The sequence below is a fragment of the Ambystoma mexicanum genome, chromosome 1q (genome assembly GCF_040938575.1).
Source record: "Ambystoma mexicanum isolate Mex_15411 chromosome 1q, UKY_AmexF1_1, whole genome shotgun sequence".
In the NCBI taxonomy this organism is placed as follows: Eukaryota; Metazoa; Chordata; class Amphibia; order Caudata; family Ambystomatidae; genus Ambystoma; species Ambystoma mexicanum.
In genome coordinates this window covers 178305167-178319871 of record NC_090922.1, presented here as the reverse complement: position 1 = coordinate 178319871, position 14705 = coordinate 178305167, and the positions used below count along the sequence as shown (strand labels likewise).

At 46.4% G+C, this 14705-nt stretch overlaps 1 protein-coding gene across 1 annotated transcript in view; it reads right to left on the bottom strand.

The window, feature by feature from the left end:
* Window positions 1-14705, bottom strand: part of LENG8 (leukocyte receptor cluster member 8) — a 381640-nt gene that overhangs the window by 79492 nt on the left and 287443 nt on the right. Inside the window, exon 12 of the mRNA XM_069636827.1 lies at window positions 7935-8003. Coding sequence (XP_069492928.1) covers window positions 7935-8003 — 69 coding nt within the window. The remainder of the gene's footprint in view (window positions 1-7934; window positions 8004-14705) is intronic.

Below are 14705 nucleotides of genomic sequence, written 5' to 3'. Positions count from 1 at the left end.
CAACCAAAGGTCGAGGGGATGGAATCTGCAATGCCTCTCGAGGAGCTCCGCGTAAAGGCGACCAGTAGCTGGGCGGAAAAAAACAATCTGAGGGACCTCGACGCGTGAGGGATTGTGGGTACAACGCACGTCACTATAGGGATAGTATTTCAGACACGCCTTGTCGACGTCCCTTTTCGACTACGAAAAACAAAATGCAATACTCTGCAGTGACCACTGGATGTCGGACCTATGCACAGCATGTGATTCTAAGCAGATTAACAAACATCAGAAAACCTTTTTACAAAGTTCAACAAAAATGGAAAGTCACTCATCTTGTGATTGAGACTTGAAAACTTCTTTTCTCAGAAAATTGGAAGTTTCTAACTCCTGTCCTGTGTCTCCACCAAACTCCATACACGACTGTTATAGATTTTCCGCTCAACTGCTAGAAACTTGTCACCCTTGACCAAGTTAAGCAGGAGCTGCAAGGCACACGACCTCTCAGCTGGGCAAGGACGATGAAAGGCAGTTTAGAATGTTCATTGTCCTCCCTATAAACAATCTCCAGCCAATTAGAATTTAGACTGAGAACCTCCATCTTGGCTTGGGGCATTTTCCATAGACTGCAATGAAGGTTAAGGGCAAAATTGGCTGTTTAAAAATATAACCCAAAATAACTTCCCAAAACCTTTCTATACTAAATATGTGTCTCCCCTGACCCAATGTAAATGAGTATATGATACTGTATGTAAAGAATATGTCACTCCAACCTGACAGTACCTGACACGTAGAAGCTTCCGAAAACGGGTCCCCGTTAATCGGATGATGAATCTGTGGAGCTTGAGGCTCAATTGACCCAAAAAATGACTAAACTCTTTGAAAAAATGCAATATGCAGTGAAAGCTCGAGAGCCAAGCACGAGGACTCCCACCACTCGAACGTGCGGTAAAAATCTGAAGATGGCTGCCAGAGGAGGGGCTTAGGTAGAGGGCAGTCATTGGCTGGGGGCAGTATGACCCAGAGACCAGTGATTGGTTGTTAGGAGAAAGACAGTTCAGAAATGAAACTGATTTTTTCTTTACCGAGGATTCCCAGCCTGACTGGGAATATTCATGAGCATGTGAATCCATGCAGACCCCATGCTGGAGAAATGAGAAACCCACCAGACTGCGACAACACCCCAAACCCCTCAGAGAAACTATACAACGACCTGGCAGACCACTTCAAGAACATAATCAACGACATCCAACAAATCATACAAAACAGACCAACCACAACATTCAACCGACCGGACCCAACAGAACCACAGCACAAACTCCAAAACTTTCCTGAAATATCAGCAGAGGCATTAGACTTGTTGGTATCACCCATGGATCCCTGCCCCCCTGACATCTACAAATCAACCCTCGCACAAGGAGCACCATCAGAATAATACAGAAACCTGCTAACCTAACCTGATCACCGTCTCGAAAACCCACAAAACGCGTGCCGGTGGGAGAAGCTTCCCCACTCAGGCTGCATACAACTGGAACGCCCTACCCCCACACATCAGGAGCATTGACTCCCACACAGCCTTCCGTAAAGCGATCAAAACCAGGCCCTTTGTTTGAATAGATTGTGCTAAACTGATTTGACCACTGCTGCGCCTGTAACCATGCAGCATGCCACTCCCATGTTGTAGAAACCTTTACTATGTTCGAGAACCCTCCGTGGGCGGCATTCATGTAACCCATAATCAAGCCTTCTTCAGCTCATCTTAGCGCCTCGATGCCCGTGGGCTGCAGTGTGATCTAAATAAATAAAATAAATCTCTCACTAGCAACAGGAACTGTACCAAGAGCCTTCAAATCAGCATATATCAAACCGCTTTAAAAAAAAAAATAAAACACAAGTGGCGACGTAGAAGACCTCTACAACTACAGGCCTTTTTCAAAACATTGCCTACCCAGCAAAACTTGAAACCTAGGTATACAAATGAACCCAAGAACATGTATAAAAACACCACCTGCTAGACCAAGCAAAAGTGTGTTTCGGACGCGCAAGAAGAACAGAAACAGCACTACTATCCATCTGGGACGACCTAAACATTAACGCGGACCGCAACACAACCTCGGGCCCGATTTAGCTCGACCTCTCTGCAGCCTTCGACACAGTTGGCCATGTCACCCTAACCAAAACACTAAAAGACATAGGCATAACGAACATGGCATTACTAGGATTAAATCACTCCTAGCAGACAGAACAGAAATGGTATGGATAAAACCCTTCAATTTCACCCCACGAGTTAACGAGTGGAGTACCACAAGGGTCCTCACCACCCCCACTGTACTTCAACATCTACCAGACCCCAGTAATCAAAATCTTCAAGATTACATGCTATAACTACGCAGATGACACTCAAATCTACAAAATCGAAGACACTCAAGCCGATCACTCAATCCTAATCGAGCGTCTAAGAGAAGTCTTTAACTGGATGAATGCCAACAACTTGAAAATCAACCCAGGAAAGACAGATCATGATTATATCCAAAAACCAAGAGAACAACTACATTCCATGGCCAACGGAAATGGGAACCGCACCAACACCATGTACGGTAGTAAAAAATCTGGGAGTCCTGATGAACACCCTAACCTTAGAACCACAAATAAATGCAATCATCAAGAAATGCTTCTTCCTCCTCCACACAGCAAGAAGAATCCTACCTTTCCTCTCCTTCACTCACAAAACACTCACAATCGTCACCCTCATCATGTCAAGAATCCACTATGCAAACAGCCTCCATCTCGGGATACCAGAATACCTCCGGAAGAAACTACAATAGATCCAAAATACAGCAGCCAGCAATCAGCAGACAAGGATCTGAGTTCCTACAAAAGAAAAGAATATACAAGCCAATGAGACTCCTCAGATCAAGCAACGAAATCCGCCTGGAAGAAAAACCATACATTAAGAAATAACTTGGGGGCTCCTTCTCCCACTTAGCCGCAAAAACCTGGAACATCCCGAAAAATCTAAGAAACACCAAAGACCATCTACAATTCAGATAATTACTAAAAACCTGGCTCTTCAACACAACAGATTCAAACTTGAAAACCAAAACAATGGAACAGGGAAAATGATGACTAAATTTAGGGTGACACTGACGACACCCAGAACCGACCAGAGAAACTTACTAGAAGAGATGCTAAGTAGAATAGGACACCAGCGACACCCACGAGGACAGAAATCAGCATCCCTAGCAACTCCAGCCAACAACCTCAACCCCGCCCCATAATTGCTACCAGGTATACTTGTATAGAGTTGTGGGAATCTTAGCACTTGCCACTCTTGAACTAAGTTGTGAACAATGGCATGGGTATTGACCGTATGGTGCTGTGAATGAAGGTAGGTGCCGCCCCTGGACGTAATTGCAAGGTTGGCACATGCCACGTTTTGAAGGGGCTGGGAGCGATAGTCTACATAAACAACTGAATAAGATGATGAATGCCAACCATCCACCATATGGATGGAATAGCCTTGGCTAGTCAATGCCGCGCATCGACTGGATTGGGAATGCTCTCTGGCCCACATTTGAAAGGACGCACAAACGCCTGCCTGCCCTGCATACAGACAGGTGCCACGTAGGTGACTAAGGCCGAACTTGGGTAGGGTTATGAATGTGAGTGGATGCCATGTGTGAAAGGGACCGAGTATCGGACGGCCCAGATCAGGACAGAAACACAGATGGTCCCGCACCCCACCTGGAGAGAATACAGAAATTCAGCGCCTCACTTCGGATAGCAATGCCAATTAACCAATCCACTAACAATTTCACCCCTCTGCATACACCTCAAACTCTAACCAACCACAAACCTACAACACAACAATCCGCACAAACTTCACTACACGGCAACAACAAAACAAACCAGACTCGCACAACAGCACACAACGACTACCGACCCCCAAGCCCAGCCAACGGACCCACCGGGCTGAGGCCGCCAACAGCACATCACTGCTCTCTTGTACTTTTCCAGCTTGCTCCCACTAACTCACCCCTTCCCTTTTTTCAGAGCCACCAGGTGACCACTCCGGTGGTGATAATGTTAAGGGATATTTGTACCGTGCACTAACATTAAGACAACCAGATAGCTGGGCAGAAAAAAACAATCGGAGGGACCTTAACGCGTGAGGGATTTTGGGCACACTACACGTCACATTAGGGATAGTGTTAAGGGCATACCCATGTAGACGCCCTCTTTCGATTCTCGAAAGACAAGATGCAATACTCAGCGGTTCCGATGGACTATATGTACAGCATGTGATTCTAAGGAGATTAACAAGCATCAGAAATCAAGTTACTAAAAGTAGTAACAAAGTAACTAAACTAAGGGCAGCAATGTTTCCCGGTACCGACTGCCTGAAGGACATGTCAGGTTCCCCATAACAGATGAGCAAAAATCCAGTGTAGTGAAGCTTAAAGCAGGTCAGAATCAAAAATAAAATAAGTTTGGGGGTCCATAGAAATGGAAGGAAAGGTGCAGTAAAGTGATATCGTTCCCAACACTGGGCCTCACCAGCCTCTTGCTAGGAGTCATCGGTTTCAGAACGCCCCAGGTCGATTACATCAGGCTCCGGTTACACAGCAGGCTCTCTGGTAGCTGGAAATGGTTACAGCCGTTGTTTCTTCTACATCTTCAGATTTGTTTCCAGTGGTCGACTTGCCAGCAGCTTCCAGAATCAGGATCTTTATCAGGAACCAAAACACAACTTCTGGACTCTCGTTGCAGTTTACAGAAAGGGGTGGTCCGAATGTCCAATCAGGACAGCCAGCTCCCCTGCCCCCCAGTGGGAACTGGTTCCTTTCAGGCAAGGTGAAGGACTCAGGCAGAGGTCTTCAAACTGTGGGGCGCACCCTCCCAGGTGGGTGCGGCCGCATCCCGGGGGGGGTGGCGGGGTGGGTGAGGGGGGTGTGAGCGCCAGAGGCCAGCATGAAATGTGTAAAAAAAATAAAGCTTTTTTTAACACATTGGAGGAAATGGGAAGGGGCAGCTCACATGGTCAGACTGGACCATAAAACGGTCTTAGGCACCAATGAAAAAATGGCCAGCAGTTGCAAATGGATATTCAGTCCTTTAGTCACAGACTGTTTGAATAGTACCCAAGGGGGTGTTTTTTGTTCAAATTTAAAGAAATGGTGATGTTTAAAGAATATTTATTCAGCAACAATGGTCAAAACTACTAGCTGCATAGTGAAGTAACTCCTCAAACTGGCCCGCATTGGCCAAAAAAGTGGCCCATTTTGACTGGCCTCCACTAGCATTTTTGGTACGTCATCGCCCTATTGCCCTATATGCCAGTCCAAGCCTGCCGGCTCATCCATAATGGGTGAGGGGGCATCCACCCACTGGCCACCTCACCCATTATGGAGGAGCCAAGGAGCCAGCCCAGTGAAAAACTGAGCACTCCCCTTAGCTGCTTTTTCCAGCTGAGGGAGTGCTCCTGGGCTGGCTGAACTGTCAAAGGGAAACAATGGTTGCCTTTGACAGTTCATTTCCCCAGCCGCACATGATGACGGAGCCATGCAACGCTGGGGGTGTTTTGATTCGCCAGCCTTGCATAGCTCATTGTAAATGCTTGTTGGGGCACTGCATTATTTTATGTGCGATGGGGTGCTCCAGCGCCTCCTCGCACATACGGGCTGAGCAACCTGGAGCGGGGCATTTGAGCAACCTGGAGCGGCGCATTTGAGCAACCTGGAGCGGGGCATTTGAGCAACCTGGAGCGGGGCATTTGAGCAACCTGGAGCGGGGCATTTGAGCAACCTGGAGCGGGGCATTTGAGCAACCTGGAGCGGGGCATTTGAGCAACCTGGAGCGGGGCATTTGAGCAACCACGCGCGCCCCTGCAGAAGGTAAATTTATGGCAATTTATTTTTTATTTAAATGTGTATGGATGTGTGTATGCTTCTGTTATAGGACTGTGGTGGGAGCAGGATGGGCGGCAGCAATGGAATAGTGGTGGGGGTAGGGTGGGGAGAGCCCATGGTCTGTACTGGGGAGTAGGGTGCAGTGGCGGCACGCAAAAGTTCATAGCGATTTCTACACACTGTGCATCTGGCACTTTTGGGGGGGCCGGCCTGCCCAAACTTTGCTCAGGGGGGAACCCGGCCAAAAAATGTTTGAAGACCACTGGACTAAGGGCTGCAGAGTTTTGGACTTCTCCCTTGCTTCCTGACACGCTGGAGCCTCTGCAGGGAACACAAAGGATGCCTGCCAAAAAAACACTTCAACCGAGGTTGTTCCCGCCTAGAATGGCAGAAGATGACCTAGCAAACAAGAAGTGGCGAATAAAGATGGAGCCCACCATTCTAGCAGAACGGTGGCTCTTCTGTGCATCACCGCGGCTGATCTGACAGTCTGCGGATAATGAATAAGCCATAAAAGTAGTTTCACTGCCACCAACCATTCAAGTTAACCTGCAATTGTAACATTTTTACCAGGTAAGTAAAAAGGGGGATACATTGTATCCCCCCGGCACTACACATAAGGTGGAGTGTTCTGGCTTACTATAATAAATGTAAAGGTGATCAGAATCCCACTACTTCTTGGGAACAGTTGTTCACCGAAGAAATAACAGAATTAAAAAGGGAAGCCCAAAGGGGCAACCCAGCCTAATCCCAAAGGTCATAGCAAACTAATTACAATCACACACTAGGGAGAGACATAAAAAGGACATCCATAAAAAGAGTAAAAGACTAGGTGAGACGGGTCGGGAAGATAGATCACTGAAATTAAAATCTTACCCAACACCAACCAACTTGCTGACTCTCTCGTCACCAACAAACTATTAGAATGCAGCTATCCCCCATGATTAACTTTGGCCGAGCTGCACGCATAATTATACACCACCATGCACGCCTCAACAATCTCTAGAACGCAGCTATACCCCAGAAAAATATATATCAATAAATCCCCCCCCCCCCAAAAAGAAATCAGCCAAGTGGCACAATTTTTCATACAAACACCACCTCTGCTAGAATGCAGCTACCCAAGACGATTCCGCCTAGCTACTTACATACTACTGGTCTCCAGACCACTCATAGCATTAGAATGCAGCTACTCACCACACAATTTTGGCATAGCTGCTCACATACTGAGTGCACCCATGCACTACTTACCACCCTATTTTTGCACTGACCTAGGCTACTGTTCAAGGTCGTTCAACCCACAACGCATTGAGATCATACCAATGGTGAAAGGCGCTATGCAAATGCCATTAACATAACAAAAAAGACAGTGCAATATGGACCCTAAAAGGTACTGTTCTATTCCTTCAGAGACATATGGAGAACCTGGAGGACTATCCAAAAATGTGACTCATCTGTAATATAGCACAACCATTTTTGCCAAATCCATATAAAGAATAAAGAGAATGTTTCATAATACTGTGCGTACATTACTTTCTTGTGTGCAGTTAGAAGAAACACTATCCTCATTTACTCCATGGCCCTCTGCAGAGTATGGCCTTAAATGCTCATGCACTTTGCCCCGGGAGAGTCGGGTATCAGAGTCAGGCATCATACAGACACATACTGCAATCAAGACGTGCATTGGCCTTACCAAACTTTTAAAATCCTTTTAACAGTTTGCAATCCATGTGAGTGCTTTAACATCTAAGCCTACGTTGTCGTGACTAGCAGAGTGCTGTAAACTGTATACTGCTGAGGAGGAATGTTTTAATACCGATGATGGTTTTAAGTCCATCATTGCTGCTAGATTTAGTCAGCATTCAGAGATCCTCCTTGAAAGGTGCTGCATAACTCAAACTCTAAAGGTTTCCCCTTCTATTAAATTAGTAAGCTTAATGAATAAAATTGTTTTTTTTTTTTTAAATCACACTGCTATTTAAAGAGCCATTGGCAATCATTAAACTCAAACAATTATGTTCTTGGGCATATAAGAGGTACAGTTACCTTTTCAAGTGCTATCCGTGCATGCGTTTCATACACCTCCACAGTGAATTCAGTTCGAATACCCTGCACCTACGGACACAGAGGATGACATTGTTCTCTTTACAAAGGATATCGCACAAATGTTTAGCACTTTAAAGGTTTAACAACATACAGAGTACACAATCCATTTAGAGGAAAGACCAATAATAGACAGTGGTGCTCCACCCAAGACATGCTTAAGTAGATCGGAAAAAAGTCCTTCATGACAATTCTGGTGGTCCTGCTCGCAATCCTTCATAACTACTTGGGGAAGCCTCTGCCTCAGGTGGGAAAGTGGTCACCCCTCTTCCCCCATCCCACCGCTCCCACCAGTGCATTGCCAACCATCACCTCACAGTTCCCCCAGACGTTCCCGCCATGAAGGTGGTTGTTAGGCATTATTGTATGCAGTACCCTGTGGGAGACTGCACCAGCCTTGTCCTCTTGGCCATAGTTAACCCAACTTTTGGTATAAGCATGTACTGCACAAGTTGGTAGAGTGAGCAGCCAGAATTTTCTCAAGAGGGGTCAATGCGAGCTGTAGGGTTGTAACATAGGGTTTCAGAGTGACAGGTATGCAAATAAACAATTACACTCAAGGTTTCGTGATTAAACAATTATTTATTAAACAGTCAGTTGAGTAAGTCTTCTTTAGTAGGGAACAAGACATGCAACTTAAATGTACTACAAAATACACACTCAGTTTTAATAAATCAGTAGATACCCTTTTGGGATGGCACATCGACACTTCCTACACCCTTGGGTGACTTTAGTAACTAGGACACTGGACATTAACATATCACTGGTACATTTAGAGCAATACTGAATTTGGTGTCAAAGGGAAAAGGTTAAAGCGAGAAAACAATGGTTAACATGTTTCTCAAACTGGTAAGTACTTTTAAACCCCCCAATGCAATGTAGATTAACCCTTTCCCAGCTATACAAGTAAAGAATGTATGACTTTTTGGACAGATCAAAATGCAGATTCAGAAGAGCCAGGACAGCCAATGTCACGTGAGCAAAGTCTATGGGAGCTGAAATTCCTCTTGAAGGTAAGTAAAACATCTTGCACATTGTTAGAGAGCTTTTTGTTGTAAAATAAATCACTGTTCGGTCACAAGCTGGGAGGCTTGTGAAAGGCAGAGCTGCAAGCAAATCTACAAAATGCAGTAAGGCAGGTCTCAACAGAACAAGCAAACTACACAGCAAGAAGTACGTACCCCTTAGTTGACAGTACCTTGGGTCTGAAGAAATTGGTTCCAGCTGGCTTCTGTTTCTGTTGTAGTATGGCAGAAACTGTTGTTCCTGGGACTGGAGGACTCCTGCACTACGAGTCGAAGGTCGGCAGACGCAATGGACAACGGTCAGATCAGCAGCACTTTCAGCTGCTCACGAATAGCACCACCGTGGCTCTTGGACACCATTTGGACTTTCCTTGCTTCTGGGGTCCAGCACTCTGTTCAGGCGACTCAGACTTCTAGGGCGTCCAGAGGATCTTCCTGGAGCTCAGGTACAGCTTATAAAAGATGCACTCGATTCGGATGCTCGTCTCCCTGGCAATCAGTTCCTATAGCAGCAATGAATTACACCCAGCTCCGATAGGATGTCCAGATGAGTTTGTCTTGGAGATTGGTCCCACCAACCCAAGGGAAGAAGTTGTCCTTTGCAGGGCTTCTCTAGTCGAGGCGAATTCAGAGCTTCAGCACTGCAGCAGGGCTTCACCGGGCAAGCCAACGATCCAGGAGTTCCAGCAGGCGTCTCTTCCGAGTTCTTCGGATTCCTTCGTCCAGTGGTCGACTCTGCCTTCCAAGTAAAAGACCTTGCCTTCTTATGCAGGTTGTTCCCATTCATTTGCAGCCTGTCACTTAAAGAGCAGGGTGGCTGTCCTGCAAGGACAGCCAGCCGGCCAATCACTTTAGGGTGCATTCCTGTAACAAAGGAGACTAAGCACAGGGAGTTTAGGGAACCTCGCTCAGACATGCTGGAGCCAGAGGCGGGCTTCAGCAGCGAACACTGCCAAAGACAAAACAAACAAAGGGACCAAACCTGGTTTGGCACGCAGAGTAAATCTCAAGAAGGACCTTTACAACAAGAAACGGCGAAAAAAGACGACTCAGGCCAGTTTGACAAAATTGGGACCGAGGGGTGCTTTACTGTAGCTGCAATTGCAGTCCACGGTAAAAACACACAATGGTAGTAAAAAGTAAACCACTGCCACCAGCCATTTAATTGTTATTATTTATTTAATGTGATTTAGTCTGAGAAAAACTCAAACTTTACACATTATACAAAAAGGCAAGAGACCAAAATATACAATATATTCAACAATTCCATATAGCAAATACAGTAAATCAATAATTCACATAATACAAAAGAAAAAGAAATCCTACATCTACTGAGTGGCCACTTACTTTCACACTCGGCCACCAGCCTTTGTACACATCACAACTCAAGCATTATCACAATTCCAGCTCTCTTCCCTTAAAGCTGATCACATTTATCTCCTAGTCAATAGCTCGTTTTAACATTTACCTATCTTAGATTCCACCTTTAGCCATACATTATAAAGGGCAAATAATAGACTCATATTCCCTGAATGTGTACAACACCACCAGAAAGACAGATCTTTCAAAGTTTCCAGGTTATGCACATATTTACCAAGTAATAAATGAATAGTACTATCCATTTCTTGGCACTCAGTTAATAGATGTCTAGCTGTCTCCAATTTGTCCATTTGTTTGCAGAGACGGCAAACACGATCCTTAATAGGAATCTTAGATCTACTCCCCAGGATCATCATAGTTGGTAACTGTTCCATTCTAAGAAGAATGATGAATCGTCGAAGTCTTTTAGCTGGGCAAAGATTCAAATAAGTCTGCGGTTGCATAAAGGTATATTTTCAAATTTGTACAAAATGATAATTCTTTAGTGTACTTAAATGAGCAAAGTTCTCAAGCCAGTCCCACAAAGCAACTCTCTTCCCAAGTGCATTAGTAACAAGCTTTAAGATACTGGCTCCTATATGGTTCCAACCTATCTCCGCTAGATATTTCATAATGGGTTCAAATAGTTTACCACTGATATAGCTTTTATTTAATTCCTGGTGGACTGCAGTTAATAGGGGATTGGAGGTAGTACTCATTCTTAAAAAGAACACAGCTCGCTTTTTTACCACCACTGCTTTTAAAGAGGGGAGTCCTAATTCTAATCTTATAAGAGCCATTGGCACTCCGGGGGGCAACCCCAATATCCGACTCCAGTATTTACCTTCAATAACTTGTAACCAGGTCAGATCGAAAGTTAGTAAAGCCTCCAGTCCATAGGTAATCATGGGAATGAACACTTGCAACGTATAATTGTCACGTTGCCCACAGCGTAAAGCCACCCTGCTTACGAGTGAAATTGGCCATTAAGGCCGTGACTTGGGCAGCTCTAATGGTACGTGTTTGCCTGCAGGTATTGTAATCCCCATGTGGTTCAAAATCTACCCCTAGATAGCAATACGAAGGAGCATAAAGAATAGTAGTATTGCCCACCACAAAATTGACCCGGGTAACTTTTATGGGTATATCTCAGTACTTTAGTTTTCTCTAAATTAATGGTCAAACCATTATTACTGGCATATTCCCATAATGCCATGGCCGACCTTCGTACTCCTCCTATGGTGTCTAATATAACCAGGTCATCTGCATAGGCTAGAACCACACAGGGGGATTCTCCAACTTTAGGGGGACAATTTCCCACGGTCGCTAGTACTATAGGTATGTCATGGCCATACAGATTATAGACTAATGGTACCGTGACGCACCCCTGCTTCACTCCCCTGTTCTGCAGCACCCTATTAGTCAAATGTCCTTGCTGATCTAATTTAAGTCGGACTGAGGTGTTTAGGTGCAAAAGTCTAAGATAATAGAGTAGCCTTTCAGGACAGCCCATACCTTCAAGTTTCGCCCATAACCGATCTCTAGGGATAGTGTCAAACGCCGCCTTAAAATCAATATATAATGCATAAAGTGGGGGCTGCCCCATGATACTTGCTCTAGTGCGTAGTATATCCTTACCTATCAGATTATGGGTAGTAGAATAGCCCCGTCGGAATCCGCTCTGAAATTTGCACAGAATGGTAGCTTCATCAACCCACTTCTGGATCTTAAATTGTAGAAAGGGTAACCTAAAAATGTTGCATGAGAAACTAGACAAAGGGATACTAAGTAACCCCTCCAGCACGCTATTTTAAGCTAGTGTCTTCTAGGTCTAGAATGTTACAAATGTAAGTAAGGAACAAGTTCTCCAGCATGGGTCTGGCATGGATTCACATGCTCATGAATATTTCCAGTCTGGCTGGAAGCCTTGGTAAAAGAAAAAAATCAGTTTCTTTTCTGAACTGTCTTTCTTCTAACAACCAATCACTGAGCTCTGAGTAAAACTGCCCCCAGTTAATGGCTGCTCTCAACCCAAGTCCCTCCTCTGGCAGCCATCTTCAGATTTGGTAGCACATAAAGTGGCAGTAGGACCAAGAGAAGAACTGCAGAGGGGTAGGCGGGAGGGTTTGGATGTGAATCCATGCCAGACCCACGCTGGAGAACAGTTGCAGATAACTAACGTGTTCCTTCTCCAGGATGGGGTCTGGCATAGATTCACATGCTCATGAATAAAGAATGCATAGCAGTACAAAAATGCACAACCACGGGAGGTGGCAAGGCTCAACCTAAGCAACTCTTACCTCACCAGGCTCACCTTCAAGCGAACCGGTTGCGCTACTTCGCTGACTCTGGACTGCTCCCTGGAATCCCTGTCGACGCAGTATCATTTCGTGAAGGTGTGCATCGACCTCCACGTAGCAGCCCTGTAGATGTCCAGCAGGGGCACACCAGACAGGAACGCCGTAGTAACGGCGATCGTTCTGGTAGGATGGGCTCTTGTATGACCTGGCAGCCTGTCGGTTTGCCAACTGGTGACAGTAGGTGATAAACCCAGAGAGCCAACTGGAAATGGAAGCCTTGGACAGGGCCACCCCATGGTTCACAGGACCATGGTTCACAGGACCAAAGTTCACAAACAGCTGATAAGTTTTCCGGAAACTCTTCGTGCAGGCCACATACAAATTAATAGTTAATCACCGTAGTGACTAACGTACTCTTTCGTCCATAGTCCCCATTCCTCCATAGTGTATGGGCGTCCTTCCCCAGAAAAACGTTCCCCTTTAAATTTTGAGGCGCGCAGGGGTGGGGCCCTCGGAGCATGCGCTCGCCTGATCCGCCAGCGGCGCCACTCCTCAGTCCCCATTGCCACGTTGACACCAGTATTATAGGGGGGAGTATGGTGGAACAAATGGAGGAAAGGGGACTATTGACGTTAGTCACTATGGTGAGTAACTATTAATTTCTTACGTCCCGTCCTCTTTCCTCCATACCGTATGGGCGATTACAACTGAAAGTAGCCCCAGGGTGACGAGGAGACCCTCCTTAAGAAAACAGGTTTCTTAGAACCGCCTGTCCCAACGCTGCCTCTGATCTAGAGGCAACATCCAAGCAGTAGTGCTTACAAAAAGCCAAATGGGTGTCCTAGGTAGCCGCCCTGCTGATGACCTCCCACAGCACATGGCTCTGTAAGGCGATGGCTGTGGCCCGGACCGCATGAGCATGCAAGTTAGCTGGCACTGGTTTGTGCTGCCCCTCATAGGCCTCCTTGATGGTTGCAACCATCTACCTTGCTATGGAAGCCTTGGAGGCCTGATAACCTGGCCTTGACCCCCCGAAAGTGAGGAGCAAGGCATCGGACTTGCGGAAGTCCTGGGTCCTGTCCATGTAGTATTTAAGCACACGTCTGACATCCAGACGGTGCTAGACCCTCCAAGATTCATCCTTTGGGTCGGCGAAGAAAGTGGGTAAGACTATTTCCTCGTTGAGATGGAAGGAGGAAGTCACCTTGGGTAGGAACGAGGGGTGCGTTCGGACGTTCTTGTCCTTGTGAAAGGTAGTGTTGGGCTCTGAAGCCATCAGAGCCCGGATCTCATCGATTCTGCAAGTTGAGGCCCACTAGAAGGGTTGTCTTCATGGTGACCAGCCTGATGTCAGCGGATGCTATTGGCTCAAACGGTGTGTGCGCGCCAAGGCGCCCAACACAACATTAAGGTCCCACACAGTGTTTCTTTGTAGGCGGGTAAAGCCTGTGAAGGCTCGCCAGATGTCTCTAGACCACCGGGTTAGGAGGAGGAGAAAAGGCCCTCTCAGAGTTCCTGTAAGCCCCTATGGCTGCCAGATAGGTGCGGCATGTATTCATCTGTACACCCGAATGGGCGAGGTGCACTGTAAAGTAGAGCATGTCACCCAATGTGCACTTAAGGTGGTCAATTTCTCTGGAGTTGGCCCTTTGACAGAATATAGACCATTTACTCTTAAACTGGCTCCTAGTAGCCTTGCTTCTAGCGCCCTGGATGATCTCTAGGTTAGCCTGCAAGAGGCTCAGGTGTTTCAGTGTGAACTGCTCAGGAACCTCGCTGCGAGGGCTAGAGGGAGAACCCTGCCCCGCTGCTGGGCTAGGAGCAGAACTGGGCCAAGCAGTAGGTGAATCAGTGGTCTGTCCGAGAGGCTGAGTAGCTCGGAGAACCACGGTCTCGCTGGCCACCAAGGAGCCATCAAGATGATGCTGAGGTGTTGAGACTCCTTTATCTTGCAGATCACCCTGTGGACCAGGGTAGTGGGCGGGAAGGAGTATGCATACATGTTCCATTGTATCTGGAATGCGTCGCCC